Source organism: Pelobates fuscus, chromosome 3 (genome assembly GCF_036172605.1).
Source record: "Pelobates fuscus isolate aPelFus1 chromosome 3, aPelFus1.pri, whole genome shotgun sequence".
NCBI classification, from domain to species: Eukaryota; Metazoa; Chordata; class Amphibia; order Anura; family Pelobatidae; genus Pelobates; species Pelobates fuscus.
Genome location: NC_086319.1, coordinates 184,422,482 through 184,437,152, shown reverse-complemented (window position 1 = coordinate 184,437,152; position 14,671 = coordinate 184,422,482). Strand labels below are relative to the sequence as shown.

Genomic DNA, 14,671 nt, shown 5'->3' with positions numbered 1-14,671 from the left:
GACAGGAGGCGTGCACCAATTCCGTGCATGTGATATTTTTTTCCCACAACGGCCAAGGCCCTATTTATTAGGAAAGTGGAAGGAGGGAGGAGGAGGAGGAAGCCACACTGTGAAAGGCCACCTTGGAGTCTGAATAGACAGAGAAGAACAGGAGGGCTAGAAAAGATGGAGATTACCATATATCCATATTCAATAAGAGCAATAGCTTCTTAACATAAAGAAGTGTAAAGGTTATGTACTCGCCTCTGGAAAAAAATACTCTGATCAGCCAATCTCTTTACAAGGATTAAAGAATGCAATCGCTTAGGACTTTCCCCAAAATATTCTGAACATTTCACTAAGGTAAGCTCGTTTACGTTAGTATAGGTGCAGGCTTGTCCAGCGCTGCAGAAAGGTTTAATCTGGTGGCTGTGATCAGTTGAAAGAATCAGCTAGGCGCACATTGAGAAAAACGTGACACTAGACTACATTAAGTCATATAAGCGTGACATTGACTGAGTAAATGTACTGCACTGGACTTTGTACGACATGATACAGCTCATCTTATTTCTCTCATTGGGTGTACAGTGATACGCTGGGAACATTAGCTGATGCCCGAACCTATCATCGGCTACCAGGCTAAACCGTACTCACACTGCAGTGCAGAGAGAATGGAAGCAGGAGTATAAACTTTGGGGTTCAACTGTTGTAATATAGTTTAACACCTGATGGTGAGACGGGCCCTGGACACTCCTGCTCCCATAATAACTCCAGTGCAGGGCTAGCTTATTGGCGGAGGGCATTAACTGATCTGTCTCAGCCAATGAGCTAAGCACGGATCTGCTGGGCGTAGCTCAGGCAGAGAGTCTCTAGCTCTATGACAGCAGAGAAGAGCAGCCATCTGATTCAGAAACTTACAATGAGCGGATGCATGGCACCCTAGCCACTACAGCTCATAACCACTGTGGTGGTTATGGTGCTTGGAGTGTACCTTTAAGTTGTTATGGGCTGGGAGGTTTCCTTAAAGGAACACTATAGGGTCAGGAACACAAACATGTATTCCTGACTCTATAGTGTTAAAACTACCAATTAGTCCCCCTGGCCCCCTCTTGCCTCCCTAAATATAGTAAAGTCTTACTTGTATTCAAGCCTGAAGTTGCTGGCTTTGTCCCTGTTTCCTTTTGACCTGCCCACTGCCTGCTGACATCATCAGAAGTGGTAGCCTGATCCAATCACAATGTTTCCCCATAGGATTGGCTGAGACTAACAAAGAGGGAGATCAGGGGCAGAGCAAACACAATTCAAACACAGCCCTGGCCAATCAGCATCTCCTCATAGATATGAATTGAATCAATGAATCTCTATGAGGACAGTTCAGTGTCTGCATGCAGAGGGTGGAGACACTGAATGTTTTGATGCATATTAGGCAGCAATGACCCAGGAAGGATCTCTAAAAGCCATTTCATGAGTGGCCAGTGAAGTTATCACTAGGCTGTAATGTAAACACTGCATTTTCTATGAAGGTAATGATTCTACTCACCAGAACAAATTCAATAAGCTGTAGTTGTTCTGGTGACTATAGTGTCCCTTTAATCAGAGCTTTTTTTTGCACGCTACTGTATAAAAATATATTTTAGCATATTATTTGCATTTAATTAAAAAAATAATCACTGTTGATAATTAACAAGGCATAACCAACTATAACAGGTTATACGGAGTACAGTGCATTAATTCAGTCAATGTGCTGCTGATGTATAAGTTAGATTAGGCCAATACACACCCTTCACAATTCAATAAATTAAACATTACTCAGACTGGTACTACTGTCACCATAGACCTGTATGGAAATACAGAACCTATTTTTTTAATACATTACTACTGCAAGATATCACTGAACATGAGTAATTGCAGTTTCTGATTATAGTTAGCAAACTGACTCATTTAAAGAGCAACTAAACATTATAAATAGATTCTGCTTCTTTCATAAGTGCAAATATTTTTTAAGCCCAGGGAAGTTTCAGAAAACAGTTTTTAAGTTACAGTCAACAAATCTATCTATGCACAGGGAGACCAGCACTGAAAATACATGTGATGGGGCATCTCCTCTCTACATTGAGCTACCTGATGTATAGATATAACATACATTATATTTTATTTATTGGTTAAGATTTTAAATAATAAATATAGCCATTGGCATTCAAATACCATGACAACAGTGGATGCACATGTCTCGGTGCTTCCAGTTATGAAGGTGGCATTCTATTCTGATATGATGAATCCAAAGAAAAAGTAGTTTACGCATAAACTTTTAGTCTATCAAAAATCGAGCATATGGGGGCGTGGCCGGGCCGCCGAACGGAGCGGTCGCAGGGAAGCTCAGCTCTGACAACTAACGATCCACTAAGCTTGTATTATCAAGATTTTAATTACTCACATCACCCACAACTGCGACCCTCGATGGGAAAAGGCTGCCGGAACCGGGGAGAGGCTTGCTCCCGTAGTTCTAGTCCCCCGGGGGGGACATCTCTGCTACCTCAAGCGGGACCTTCCTGGTGGTGAGTGGAGTGGACGGCCGCCGCTCCACTATCCTGCCTAACGGAGCCCAATAGCCACGCTGCAACTGTGTGGACCCGGTCCTCCCCCCATAGCCACAGTGGGAGGCCATATCATAACAGGCCGCTGCATAGGCCCGAAGCCTAAATCCAAGATGGCAGAAGCCACGTGTGGACGAGCTGACTCACAGAGCCCGAAGCGGGCCACCAATCCCTGCTGGCCAGACACACAAGGGAACTGGCAACGAGTGAGCATTGCGGGGCCCCAACTAGAAAACTACCTTCAGAGGCCGAAGGGAGACGAGGAGGGGAGACACAAAGCAAATGGCAGCACAGCAAACACCGATACCGGCGCCATGCACCGAGCTACTTATCTACTGAAAGAGCCGAAAGGCCGGAGCCCGAGGCACAACGCTGCGTCCCCCTCCAACACACCGAGCAACACCACCCACCCAGCAGTACCTCAAAAACGATACCCCAAGACTATGGACAGCACGGAACTTGCACTGGCTAACAACAGCCAAGCGGAACAAAAGGACGGTACACCACTCACGACCCAACCTCACGAACATACCCACGATGAGGCAGCACACCGGCCCTCCATTCAGGACTCCTCCGTGTCCAACCAACGCCACAAGGCCATACACACTGCCACAGCTGTCATTGGGCGGCTCAGAGACACTCAGAGACGCTAGCTATACTCTAATCATTACAGTGATTGGATCTCCCTCATTGTGATGGTGTCACTGAATATTCTTATTGTTATTATTATTTTCTTTAGCGCTTCTCATACCACCGACAATCTCTACCATACCCTCACGCAACAGACATGTCCGTGCACACACATGAAGACTGGTAGGTACCGCTTACTTCAAACGCTTACACGAGGCTCTTCACAGACATAACACAGCAGACTACCCGACCATTCAATATTATACACATGCAGGGGCTCCTGCTTCTAAGGGCTTGGGGTGACCAACTTAAGCCAATGACTCAATCTACCTGATACCGACAACATGATCATATAACCAAAGCCTAATCGACTATCATTCCTGTCATTATATCAAAATGTGGACAGTATCTCGCTTAACCAAGCTTGATGTAAATATGCATGCCTTTTTAACACTGCTAATCCTTCACCTAACTTGGAGACACACTAGAATTATTACACTCTACGTTTTACCTACTTAGATAGACATGTAATGTTATAAAGGATTGGTATATGACTAATCAGTCCAGATGTCACTGTAAGGAATGCCTGTCCCTCTTTGAATACTTAAAAGTTTACGCTACTCGAGAACCTAAACAACTGCTAATTTGTTACTTTAACTAAAAATGTGCCTGACTCTCATTTACCACAACCTGTAATGCAAATGCTCAATATTGTACCCTGGTGGCGCACCATAGCTTGTGATTACTCTTGTGCACAACAAAAATAAAGAATTGAAAAAAAAAAAATCGAAGCATATGTTCTTAGTGTATGCAAAAATACTTAGACAAACAAACCCATCCTACAGTTCCTTGAATAAAATAAACAAACTAAAAAATTTAAGAAATACATTTGCAAGGCATGAATATAAACTTAAGAGCAAGAATGCTTCTCGCAATGCAATGGCAACAACCCACAAGAGAACTTCTAATTGCTTTGGAGCATGAAACGGCATTAGAATGTTCTAGAACACTAGAATGTCCAAAGTGTTCAGCCTTGGTCTTCTATCTGCTGTTGCGCCAGAACTGCTTTAATTCTCTGTAAACTAAATTACAAGAAACAAGCATCACAGTTGGTTACGAAAATGTCAACAACTCTCTTCTAGATATTTGAACTCGATCAGGGCTGTACATTGATATCTTCAAGAAAACCCACGGTCCTTTTCAGACACAATCCTTAATTCATGAAGTACTAGCAATCACTGAGTGACATGGTTTAAACACAGTGGTCTCACATGATAAACACTGAATCTCAGAGGAGCATATTCCACACGATATACCGGTATGTAGATCATTACGTAGGCATACTTTTGCAGTAAAACCCAATTTTTACCCTGCCAAAGATGACATTTAAAAGAAGTCAACAGCAAGGTAACCATACTGACACAAATTACAAACTATATGGAGGAGAAGATATGGAAGCAGCTCTGAAAAGAGTTAATATTAACAGTACACAAACACCATTCAGTAAAACTCCATCAGGATCCAAATTCCATCGACCAACGCAATTAATTCCAAATTGCAGTTTTACAGGCCCTAGCAATTTCTAACTAAACTAGTACTTGATTAATATTAGCCATTAGATGATGTTGTCAGGTAGACTTCCCTCAACCCCCAAAACAAGAATTTATATATATTTTTGCTTTTTTTTTTTTTTTTTTTAAAAGAGGAACAAATCTTAACTTCCTCAATTCTCTTTAAACCCATTGGAGAACTGCTCCACCTAGTGAAACTTTCATTCAGTTATAGTAAAAGCAAGATTTCTTATACATTTGGGTTTTTATTAGCGGCTATTTCACTTGAACCACGGCTTGACAAATCCCAGACGCCAGGTCGCCACGGCGACTAGGAATTTTGTCCTAGAGCTTAGGTGTTTGTAAGCTTGTTCAGCACTGGCCACCTTTCTGTGCTCACTTGCGCGCCATTCTGTGATGCTGGGAGACAGAATATGAGGTCACTATGGACCCAGCATCACTAAACGGCATGCAAGGGAGCAGAGCAAGAAGAGCTTGAAGATTACAGGATCATGGCAGCACCACTGGAACCCAGGGAAAGGATCCACTCCAGCTCCCCCAAGGGTAGGGAGGCTGGGTGGACGTAAATTAAAATAAAATAATTATTTGTGAGTGTGTGTGTGTCTGTGAGTATTGGTACTTTAATTCTAAAAATACAAGGCCTCAAAAAGCCAAGTGGAAAAAACTGACACTGCATAAAACATTTGGTGTGTCACATCAGAATATATTCATTATCTGCATTAGGTATATGCCCAATTTGTTTGTTTCTAGTCTTCTTTGTGTAAATGTAAAGGAACAATATAGTGTCATGAATACAAACATGTTTTCTAAAACTAACTATTTAGGCGACAGGCTACCATCTGATCAGACGGGAAAATTATTTTTACTCACTTAGTGTCCACGCTGCAACGGTCTTGTGCGGCTTCGGCTGGGCTAACCTCCATGGCTAAGTTCATACATTTTGATGTTCTCAGCCAATCCAATCCCAAAGGAAAGCATTGGGATGCCAATGCGCAGGCATGGCAAAAAGTAAAAGGCAATGTTTACATTTAAAAAGCCTGCAGAGATAGGCTATATACACCAGAAACACTACATTAAGCTGTAGTGGTCTGGTGACTATAGTGTCCCTTTAAGATCTGTTATTTTTGTCATTGAAACTAAAGCTTTGTAAGTTTAGAGGGAAAAAAGGGCTCCTAACTTTTTTTTAGCTGACTCCTAGATTCAAAGCAAATGTGTCAACACTTAAGGGTTAAATCAATAGTTTGTCAACACTTAAAGGGTTCAATCAATAGTATTACACTGAAGCATCAGTGGGTGCCCACTGGTTGGACCTTTACATACATGTTGGACTTAGTAATACCTTTTTCATGCATTTTCAAATGTTGATAGCTTTGACTAGCATTGGTATTCCTATTATTTTTTTCAGAACAGTCACTAATCTTTTGACTCTGTCCTATGTATCACATCACCTTGCTTGCAGGTAGCTCAGATGGCCTAGTCTATCACCGGCTGTCCAAAAAAGGTTCCTTGAACTGTGGGCAGTGCTGTCGGAAGCCAAGGGATCGACTGCTGGAAAATGGTGTATCCCCTAAAGGCGATGGCGCACTGACACTCCAGACCCATAACATCCTTAAAGAGCTGAAGTTGTTGTGGAATGGGAACGTTCCTTTCATTGTTTATTGGTATATTAAATTGCATATCATTTATTGACAGGTCAAAGAAAAGCTGACTACAGGTGCCATGATGCAAAGTAGGGTTCTGGCAGAGTATAATCGGAGTTTAGTTTTACAAAAACTACAGGCCAGTCTGGGTGTGTACAGTTCCCCCTCGTCGCGTTTCATACACTACAGCAAAGGATTCTGGGTGGGCATATGCAAATTAGAGATTACGAAGAATGAAAAGAATCCTTTGTGGTAGTAACATCACTGCAAATTTGTGATTTCTGTGGGAAAAGCAAGTCTTATGGCTTGACTGGTGTGTAGATTTTTGTTTAACATTGTATTAACTATCCACAGACTTAAAGTGGAAGGGGTTTTCAATAGGGATTGAGAGATATTAATTTTTTAGAGCTGATACCGTTAATCTGGGAACTTTAAGGCTGATAGCTGATAGCTTAACGATATTTAGGGTATTTTTTTTTTTTTTGCAAATCTTTTTTTTATTAAGTGGTAAATGCACGAAATATACATGCCAGTCAGATTTTTTTTTTCATGTTTTCAAGAATATTTATATGTGTGTGTAGTGGATGCAGTGAGAGTATTTGATTAGTAAATGCAGTGTGTATGTGTTTGTGTAGTGGATACAATGTGTTTGTTTGTGTAGTGGGTGCAGTGTGTTTGTGTGTAAATATGTGCAGTAGGAACTCCCCCCTTTACCCGTCTCTTAGTGCCCCCCCTATTAATTTTTCCAGCCCCATCTCTTTTAGTGGTCCCGTCCCACCCCCGGTGTTCCTTTTCCCTTCCCTCCCCTGTACCTTAGTGTCCTACCTCAACCCTAGTGTTCTTCACCCCCTCCCCCCTCCCACCCCCATAGTGTTCTTTCCCCCCTCCCCTGTCCCATAGTGTTCCTTACCACCCCCTTACATAGTGTTCCTTTCCACCCCCCTCCCCCATAGTCTTCCTTGCCACCCCCATAGTGTTCTACCACCACTGTGCCATAGTGTCCGTCCCCCCCCCCTTAGTGCCCCTCTCTCTCTACCCTCCTTGGTCCCCGCTGTCTCCTGGTAGCACGGTCGAGAGGAGCAGTGCGCACCGCGGTACAGGAGATCCAGCCTCCTGTACACGGCCGGACTGACAGGAAGTGAGCACTTCCTTTCAGCCACGCTACACAGAGTGCCTGGCAGGAGGGAGCGCTGTGCGCCCACCTTCTGCCGGTTACTCCAATCTTTCGCCCCCTGGGCCGGTGCGCCCTAAGGCGGCTGCTTGTGCTGCCTTATGGACGCGCCAGCCCACTCATTCATTATCGGTATTGCCGGTGATTATCGGCAAAACCGATAATCGGTGGATCCCTAGTTTTCAATCACTATTTTTTTCCCCACCATAACCTTTTTGTTTTTTGCTTCCCAAGCACTACCAAGCCTCAATAAAAAAAAACAGTAACCAACCTCATGCTGATGATTTGCATTAACAACGAAAAAGCTGTCCATGACTGGTTCACTGGCTTTGCATCTTTTCCTAAGTTGTGTTTCAAAGCTGTTGTATACAGCAAACACAGGCTCAAAGGAATCCATGTTTAAAAAGGAAAAATGTGATTCTTTGTTAAACTAATTTGCATATACCCACCCAGAATCTTTTGCGGTAGTAACATCACTGCAAATTTGTGATTTCTGTGTGAAAAGCAAGTCTTATGGCTTGACTGGTGTGCAGATTTTAATTTAACATTGTATTAACTATATATATATATATATATATATATCTCCAAATAAGTTCAATATGTCCAGTTATATCATCTGACGATAAGGAAAATAGTTTGCATAAAGGATCACTAAAGTCACCCGGATCACTTCATCTCAATTAAGTGGTCTGGGTGCAGTGGTTCTGTTATTCTAATCCTGCAATGTAAAGCATTACTACAGTAATACACCTCTACTGTCTGGCTTCCTGAAAACTAGGTCCTGTTATCAAATACTGCCGATATCACCATTTGATTGGAGTAGTGTGGCATTTGGCAGTATATGCCTAATTCCAGTCCATTGCTTTCTAATATGAGGCAATGAATTGGATGAGATTGCGGGTAATGTCAGCTTGGGGGCTGCTGCAGAGGAGCTAAAAATGAGGTGAGTAATCATTAGTTAATTTAAAAAAAAAATGTAATGCCTAAGGGGGTTACACAGAAGGGAACCTATAGGTTCCCTTTAATACCATCTGCTGCACAGCTATCAATCAGAAATGACAATCTCCCATTTAGCTACCATACTATCTTTACATATATTGAACTGTATTTATCAATTTCAGTGTACTAGAGCAACTCTATCAATTTTAAACTTTTAATAAAGATATACAAAACAAAGAAGGGACTACTTGATCCCATGCAATAGCCAGTTTGGCAGACATTTCCCATTTTGGGGTTCTTTTCAATAAGGACCTATACATTGACAATGCCATTTTAAGGTCTCTGGTTACTTGTACAAAACCAGAATTATATTAGTTTACTTGTTAAGCAGAAATAATGGACACCTTAAAACAGCTGCATTTTGGCTTAATTGGGTTATTGTTTTTAACTTTCCTTCATCTTGAATGATTCTAACAGAATTCTAAAGCTTGGTTGTCAACTGTTCAGTAAGTTAGTTCTTCAGCCCACTCAAATCCCTTTTAATCATTCTAAAGTGTCTCCACAAGAATCCAGGAAAAAATTAGTGATCACAAAATCACTTAGCATCATAAGGGTCTCTCTTGGCTGTGGGCGCAGTTACATACAAGAAGACGTCATATGGGCACTCAACTGGTTAATCTTGAGTACACATAGTTACCTTAATAGCGGCCTTGTCAGCAAGTATTCTGCTGGAAGGCACTATCCCTTTCCAATGGGCATATTTCCCAGTATAAGACAAATCACCTAGTCCATATTTGTTTTATGAAGCCACTAAAACCATAACTGGAAAAAAACATAGCTTACTGACAGTAAATCGTCTAATGTAAAAGGCCAAGACTGTCTTTTAACTGAGATATCAGAAACAAATCAAGGAGACGCATTCATAAGATTAATCAAATGACTATGTTCAGAAAAGGGATTTTCAGATTTATTTGCCTACTGTACCTCAATATCTATTATTCTGGATCAAAGTAAGACTTTTGCTCCCAAAATACATTCATTATATTGCCTAAAAAACATATGGGCTGGTTGCTTCATATACGACGCGAAGGCCCGCGTATGATATCAAAATGAAAACGATACCCTACCAAAACAAGTTATCCACACAATCCACATATTTGTAGTGCTACATCCACATTTTCATTCATATGCGAAATTGCAATATATATATATATAAAAAAGTACACTCAATTCTTTAAGGTAGAAATGTATACCCAACAAGCATGCATATGCAGAAAATGGGAAAGTCCTTCCAGAATAAATAAACCTCTTATCTAGATATGCAAACCACATTGGAATCCTGGAATACTTAAAGGCATTCTACAAAACGTAGATGCATTTTACTGCAGCATTTAGCACCTTAAAGATATGCTGTAAACACCAAATGCAACATTAGTTTAATGAAGTTGTTTTGCTATATGCATCATGTCCGTGCAGTGTAACTGCTCAACTCTCTGTCTTTTACTGTTAAATCACATTGTTTATGCAGACCTAATCACACATCCCCTCCATGTGACCTATATATTTCCTGTAAATAGTGATCTAATGTTTAAAAGGACACTCTGGACCCCATAAGCACTTTAGCTTGCTGAAATGCTTTATATGTGACGATTGTGTTTTCTTTTTTCATTTTTACCAAAAGTGAGGATTTCAATATAAATTCATCTTTCAGACAGACCACAGGTCCTGTTAATTCCCCGTTTCTTTAGCTCAGTGGAGCTTAATTCAAGAGGCAGTCAATTGCCCAGAGCACCTGTCTTGCAAAGACTTCTCAATGAGCTGCATTGAGAAGTCTAGACCATCACATAAAGTCTGTGCAGGAGAAGAAGGGGAGGGAAATCACCAAAAAAGAGACCTGCAGCCCTTATTGTACAGTCTGTTTAATCTAGAATTTCTTATCTCTCAATAGTTTGCTAGAGCATCTGTATGTGATTAAAGTTCAGCAAAGCAGAAGATAAAAGCCTCTAAAGTGAACACACTGTGTTGATGGAAAATTAAACTATTATTTTTTTTCATGCAGGCTGTGTGAGTCACAGCCAGGGGAGGTGTGACTAGGGCTGTATAAACATACAAAAGTAATTTAACTCCTAAATGGAAGAGGACTGGGCTGTGAAACTGCAAGAACATGATTTATACACTAAAACTACTTAATTACGCTAAAATTGTTTTAGTGTTTAGAATATTCCTTCAACCCTGCCTGTTCTGTCAAATCTTGTTCATTGTAATTTATTTCCTTTTTGCTGTTTACAGTACCACAGTGCTAGATGTCAGAACACATACATGACTTATATTAACCAGCATTCAATTGCAATCATGAGTATGAGATCTCAGTGTGAGATTTCATATTAATGCTATTTATATTTTTGCCAGGAACACTTACCAGGAAGTTGTACTTTCTGGTTATCCTCGGTCTTGCTGCTAAGTATAAGTATTCTTCTTCTCCTCACATCATAGGAATCTAGGAATTTTTGCTGGAGGTTCTGCTGTTCCTGACAAAAAGTACCACCAGAAAAAAAATAAAGTTTGCCTCCTCAGTGAGGCATCATGGAACACTATGGTAACTCTCTATGATATTTTTGTCAGGAACAGCAAGTCCTTCAGTAAGATCCCATGATGTGAGAAGTAGTTCTTTCTTTGGTACTGTTTATAAAATCTGTCGTGTTTTTGTCTGTTTTTCTTTTGCACCCTAACCACCACTTCTAAATATATATACCATTTGTTCCACAGATGCAACTAATTTATCAATCTATAAATTGGTCACTTGTTTCCCCTCAGATTAAGTTCCCTTTATTCCAACACTAAATTTGGGACTCTTTTATGAAATGTAAATTTTCATGAAACATTTCAGTAGAGAAGAATCAACACTTTTAGACATGTTTTACAACAATTTCATAAATACAAACAGATTAGAGACCAAACAAATTCCCCCCCAAAACAAAACACTTTTTTGGATTAACTAAATAAATTGCCTGCAATATCTCCTTTTTATTATATAGCAGGTTTATGAACCTACCTTAGAACACATACTAAAGCACAGAGCAATGTTTTGTTTTGCAGTTTTATTCATAAGCCTTTGTGGTACTTTATTTGAAAAAAAAAAAAATGAAGTAGAAAAAAGAGAGAAAAAAAGAATGCTTCTCTAAAGCACATCATTGGTTGGACTAATGAACCACAGTGGCATTTATACATGTATGAGATATTTTCACGACGGTGTAAAATGTGGTCTATTTTTCTATGAATCTGAGTTCCTAAATGTCATTTAAGAAACTACCCATGAACAAAATGTAAAAAATATACAGTGCTCAACAGTGAGTGTTTTATTCACTAAACAGTGAACGATGGTGAGCTCTAGACTAAACTAACAAAATTGAGACTAAAAAGAACTCCATTCCTATTGTGGTTTCTTTTGACCTAAATGTTTTAAAAATCTGGTTTTCTAAAATGCACAACCTCGAACAATCAGAAACTTTATCAAAATCTGTACCAAAAACTACACTACATATAACGATTTTTTTTCTCAGAGAGCCAGAAGTGCATTGGGATACTTCACCAGAAAAGTGGTTAAGAAATGAATCCTGTTCAATAGAGGATTGTGGGAGGTGGTAAAAAAAAGTGTCTGCTGTATGTCATTTGTATTTCTTTCACAGCACATTCAACTCCTATAAAGAATGAAAAATGTTAACCTTTTCATTATCATATGGGCAGAAGATGGTCTTTGCAGAGTATTAACATGCTACTCTAGCCCTCAAAGGGTTAAGCTATACGGAATGCCTAGCTGACTTCTCAGCAAGGATTAGAAGTGTAGGTGTGGTACAGACAAAAAAAATGCAATGCTTTCTCCGACACACCTTTTTCCATTATTTTTTTCTCATTCTCATAAACCCTCTCTAAACTTCATTTATCGGGTATTGTCAAAGCCAACATGTTTATTTTTTTATGCGTTTGCAATAACCTTAATGAATCAATATAACATGCTCATCAAAAGGTTGCCGCCAACAGATAAGAGACCGACCTTACCTGTAGCACAAAGTGCAATAAATGTCTGTGCGTGTTTCCGGACCAAAAGTAACTTGTCTTGAGGCAGTGGAAGCTTTCTCAATATATGTTCGATAAAATCATGTGGGGTCACGGCTGCGAGATTCCACTTCAATTTTCCTAACACCACCAGCTCCCACTCCTGAGAGACAAAGCAAAAAAGAGAACCTGAATTTAGTTTCTCTTTTCCTCCCCCTCCCCTTCTAACACCTAATCATATCACTGATAGATCACATTTACTTAAACATTTGTTTTTTAAAATGTGAACTAAGCTTTGAAGTAGTTGACTTACTCTTTACCCAGACTCTAATCCTCTGAAGATAATAGGACTTGAGGGAAACTGCCAATTCCTCTGTCTCTGCGCTTTCTATATCCTGTCTTTTATACCCTCCCAACTTGGCATGGAATCACACAATGTCAAGGTCACAGTCCTCACTCTGAATTGTCACTCTATCTCTACCTGTAACTAGGCTTATGTACAAATAACAAGGCAATACCACTGTTAGGCACTTCATACCAAAGAACGTTTGTGCATTTATATACAAATATGTCACACACAGATATTTCAATCCAATAACTGGGACCAACATAATGCATTTGTACACAATACACAAGTCTGTGTACAAAATAGAGAATCAAGGGTTTATTCACCGAAAACTGCATTTGCAAAATACATATAAACAAAAAAAAACCATCTCAGCCTCCACATATATTACCAAATTGGATATTTTGCAAATCTGCGTTTCATTTCACAGTATTAGCTGTTTAGTGAATAATCCATTTAGGTTTTGTCTTTGAATAATCCATTTTTTCTTTTGTCTTTGTTTACATACATTTATTGTCTAATAAATATTTCTGAACTTCCTGGAGTGCACAAAATGTTCTCTTACATTATCCAGATGTTTATGTGTAGCTCCAAGGCCAACGTACATTTTACTCAGTAGAAAGAATGCTTAATATATGCAAACACATTTAAAAAGCTTACATATTGCAGACTTTCAGGTATATACTAAAGTGTGAATTGACAGAATGCAAAGTGAGTTTTAGGCCGCAATAGACAAATAGGAAAAAAAAATTCCTTTCAGCTATTTTGGCCTATTCCATGAACAAAATTGGGGTATCTCATCAAGTAGTAGTCTAAAAGATTTTTCAAACACCACATTGATCGTGCAGGGGGAACTGATGTGGTCTGTTCAGATTTGATCCACATACAAAAGCATCTGCATGCAAAGATTAAGATCCATTTTTGTTCTACACTGCTCCAGTGACAGATTCATTTTACAATTTTAAGAGGAAAAAGTAAAATATATTATGAATTGTCAATCTTAGGCACAATCTAAATGTAATAATAGCTTTGTGAACAGCAACAAAGAAAGCTACTGTCTTAAAATCAGTGTCAAAAATAAACATAGGGGTGACCTTTGCACAGTAAGGCGTATTAAACAGAAACTGAGCAGATAGAATTTGATCAATAGGGTTTAAAACATTAAACTCAAATCAGCAAGTAAAGACAGAAGGGTCATATTAATTTATTTATGGATATATGTCATTTTTGGTCAGAAACACTGCTTAGAACATATAATGTATGTTATGGCCTCTTTGGTTAGAGCATGCAGGCAATCAAGAGCTAGGGCATGTTTGCAAAAGAATGACAATGGTCGCTGGTCATTTAAAAAAAAAAAGAAAAAAAAAAGAAGAAATGCACTCTGGGCCAGTTTCAGCCACTCAAACGATGCATGACCCTGTTAGATAAATGGTGTTTTTGACTGAAGAGGAGTTAGAAATGGTCACCCCCAAAGAGAAAGGATAAGCCAGGTGATTCTTGGAAAAAAATGTGTTAATGTAACCTTCCACACAACTTTTTTTCTTTAAATATTTAGTAGATAACACCCAGAAAACATGCATTTAAAGCAACACTGTCACTTTGCTGGTTTTCATATTAAAATCATATTTTTTATGCCCTTATTTCCCTGAAATTCACTTTTGTTTCTTACACATAAAACAGTAAGTACTACATTTTCTTATGGAGAGCAAGGTCTTTGACAATTGACAGAGCTTAAAAGCAGCACTGTT

The 14,671-nt window shown here is 39.5% G+C and overlaps 1 protein-coding gene across 2 annotated transcripts in view; it reads right to left on the bottom strand.

The window, feature by feature from the left end:
• The window catches only part of CCND2 (cyclin D2), a 378,192-nt gene that overhangs the window by 22,367 nt on the left and 341,154 nt on the right, over positions 1–14,671 (bottom strand). For both annotated transcript variants that reach the window (XM_063447798.1, XM_063447797.1), the window contains one exon: positions 12,581–12,740. In XM_063447798.1, the coding sequence (XP_063303868.1) occupies positions 12,581–12,740 (160 nt within the window). The remainder of the gene's footprint in view (positions 1–12,580; positions 12,741–14,671) is intronic.